Source organism: Dasypus novemcinctus, chromosome 10 (assembly GCF_030445035.2).
Source record: "Dasypus novemcinctus isolate mDasNov1 chromosome 10, mDasNov1.1.hap2, whole genome shotgun sequence".
NCBI classification, from domain to species: Eukaryota; Metazoa; Chordata; class Mammalia; order Cingulata; family Dasypodidae; genus Dasypus; species Dasypus novemcinctus.
In genome coordinates this window covers 99,175,262-99,176,778 of record NC_080682.1, presented here as the reverse complement: position 1 = coordinate 99,176,778, position 1,517 = coordinate 99,175,262, and the positions used below count along the sequence as shown (strand labels likewise).

Sequence of the window (1,517 nt, the reverse complement as noted above, 5' to 3'; positions counted from 1 at the left end):
TTCATCTAATTTAACATTTTATTTTTCCTATAGAATAATATGTTACAAATTACTCTAAAAAGAATTTGAATTATGCTATCATGGATAGTGTTGATGGACTAACAAAGTTGGTCATATAGACAAGGAAAAAGGAGGTGGCAAAAATAGTTATAAGCATATTATTACACTATGCCTAATGCCTGAGGCGTCCCATCTACAATGTTATTGTTGGTTAAGTATTTCAATAGCTTCAAAATATTTTGACCTACCATGATAAGCTGTGTATCATTGTGTTCCATCTCTATTCTCCTGTACTCAATCTAGGAACCCTATACTTGTTCACAATTTGCCAACCATGCTGATCTTTCATAGCAGCTGAAATTTGCCATCAACACTTCCACACATAATTTCCCCAGGATTAGAATTCTAATCTGTTGACTTTTCACAGAGTACACAATGGGATTCATTAGAGGGGGGACCAGAAGGAAGATATCAGCAATGATGATGCTAATAACTATAGAGGCATTTTTGACAAACCAATGGAGGGCAGTCAAGGTGATGATAGGTATATAGAAAATGAGAACAGCACAGATATGGGATGAACAAGTATTGAGGACCTTGAAGCAACTCTTGTGTGAGGCAATGCCCAGAACAATTTTCAGAATCGGCATGTAGGACACAGAAATGCACACGAAGACTAACATACCTGTAAGAGCCAGACAAAGCCCATAGATTATATTGACCTTGTTGTCGGAATAGGCCAGCTTCATGACATCCTGGTGGAGACAGTAGAAGTGGGACAAAAGGCTTTTCTTACAAAATTTCAGCCTCTTTAGAATAAAGGAGAAAGGCAGGACAAACAAAATACTTCTCTCTATCTGGAAAAAGCCAATTTTAATGACTCTGGCACTGGTAAAGATAGAGTTGTATCTCAAAGGGTTGTATATGGCTATAAAGTGATCAATGGACATGACAAGCAGAACTGATGACTCCATAGATGGGAACCCATGAATGAAAAACTCTTGTGCAAAGCAGGCATTGAAGGAAATTCCTGTGGATTGAATAAGAAGACCCTCAGCATGGTTGGAAGGGAGGAGGACAGTCCTACGTCAGAAAATGCCATCATGGACAGGAAATAATACATAGGTTCATGGAAAGAGTGCTCTGTTTTTATGAGAAAGAGGATGGTGCAGTTCCCCAAGATGGCAAGGAGGTGCATGAGACAAATGGGGATGAATAGCCAAATGTGAGCTTGCTCCATCTCTGGAAAACCAATTAGGAAGAAGGTAGGGATTTCCACTTCAGAGGTGTTGAAACCTGACATAGCAAGTATGTGAAGGAATCAGGATATGGGAATCAGCAAACGCTCCCTGTAGTGGCATAAACAAATTGGCTCAAATAAGTATGATTTTTCTGACTCATTCTTTAGCTTTCTGGACACTTACAATTTATTTATATCTTCAGAACTGGCTAAGATTACTATGCTTTTACAAAAAATAAACAACACATTATGTTTTAGGAGTTTGGCTTAACACTGA

At 38.4% G+C, this 1,517-nt stretch overlaps 1 protein-coding gene across 1 annotated transcript; it reads right to left on the bottom strand.

The window, feature by feature from the left end:
- Positions 1–308: 308 nt before the first annotated feature.
- Positions 309–1,303, bottom strand: LOC105747424 (olfactory receptor 51A7-like). The gene is given in 2 exon segments (XM_012530333.2): positions 309–1,027; positions 1,030–1,303. Coding segments are annotated over 2 exon segments (993 nt in total).
- Between the last annotated feature and the right edge of the window lie 214 nt (positions 1,304–1,517).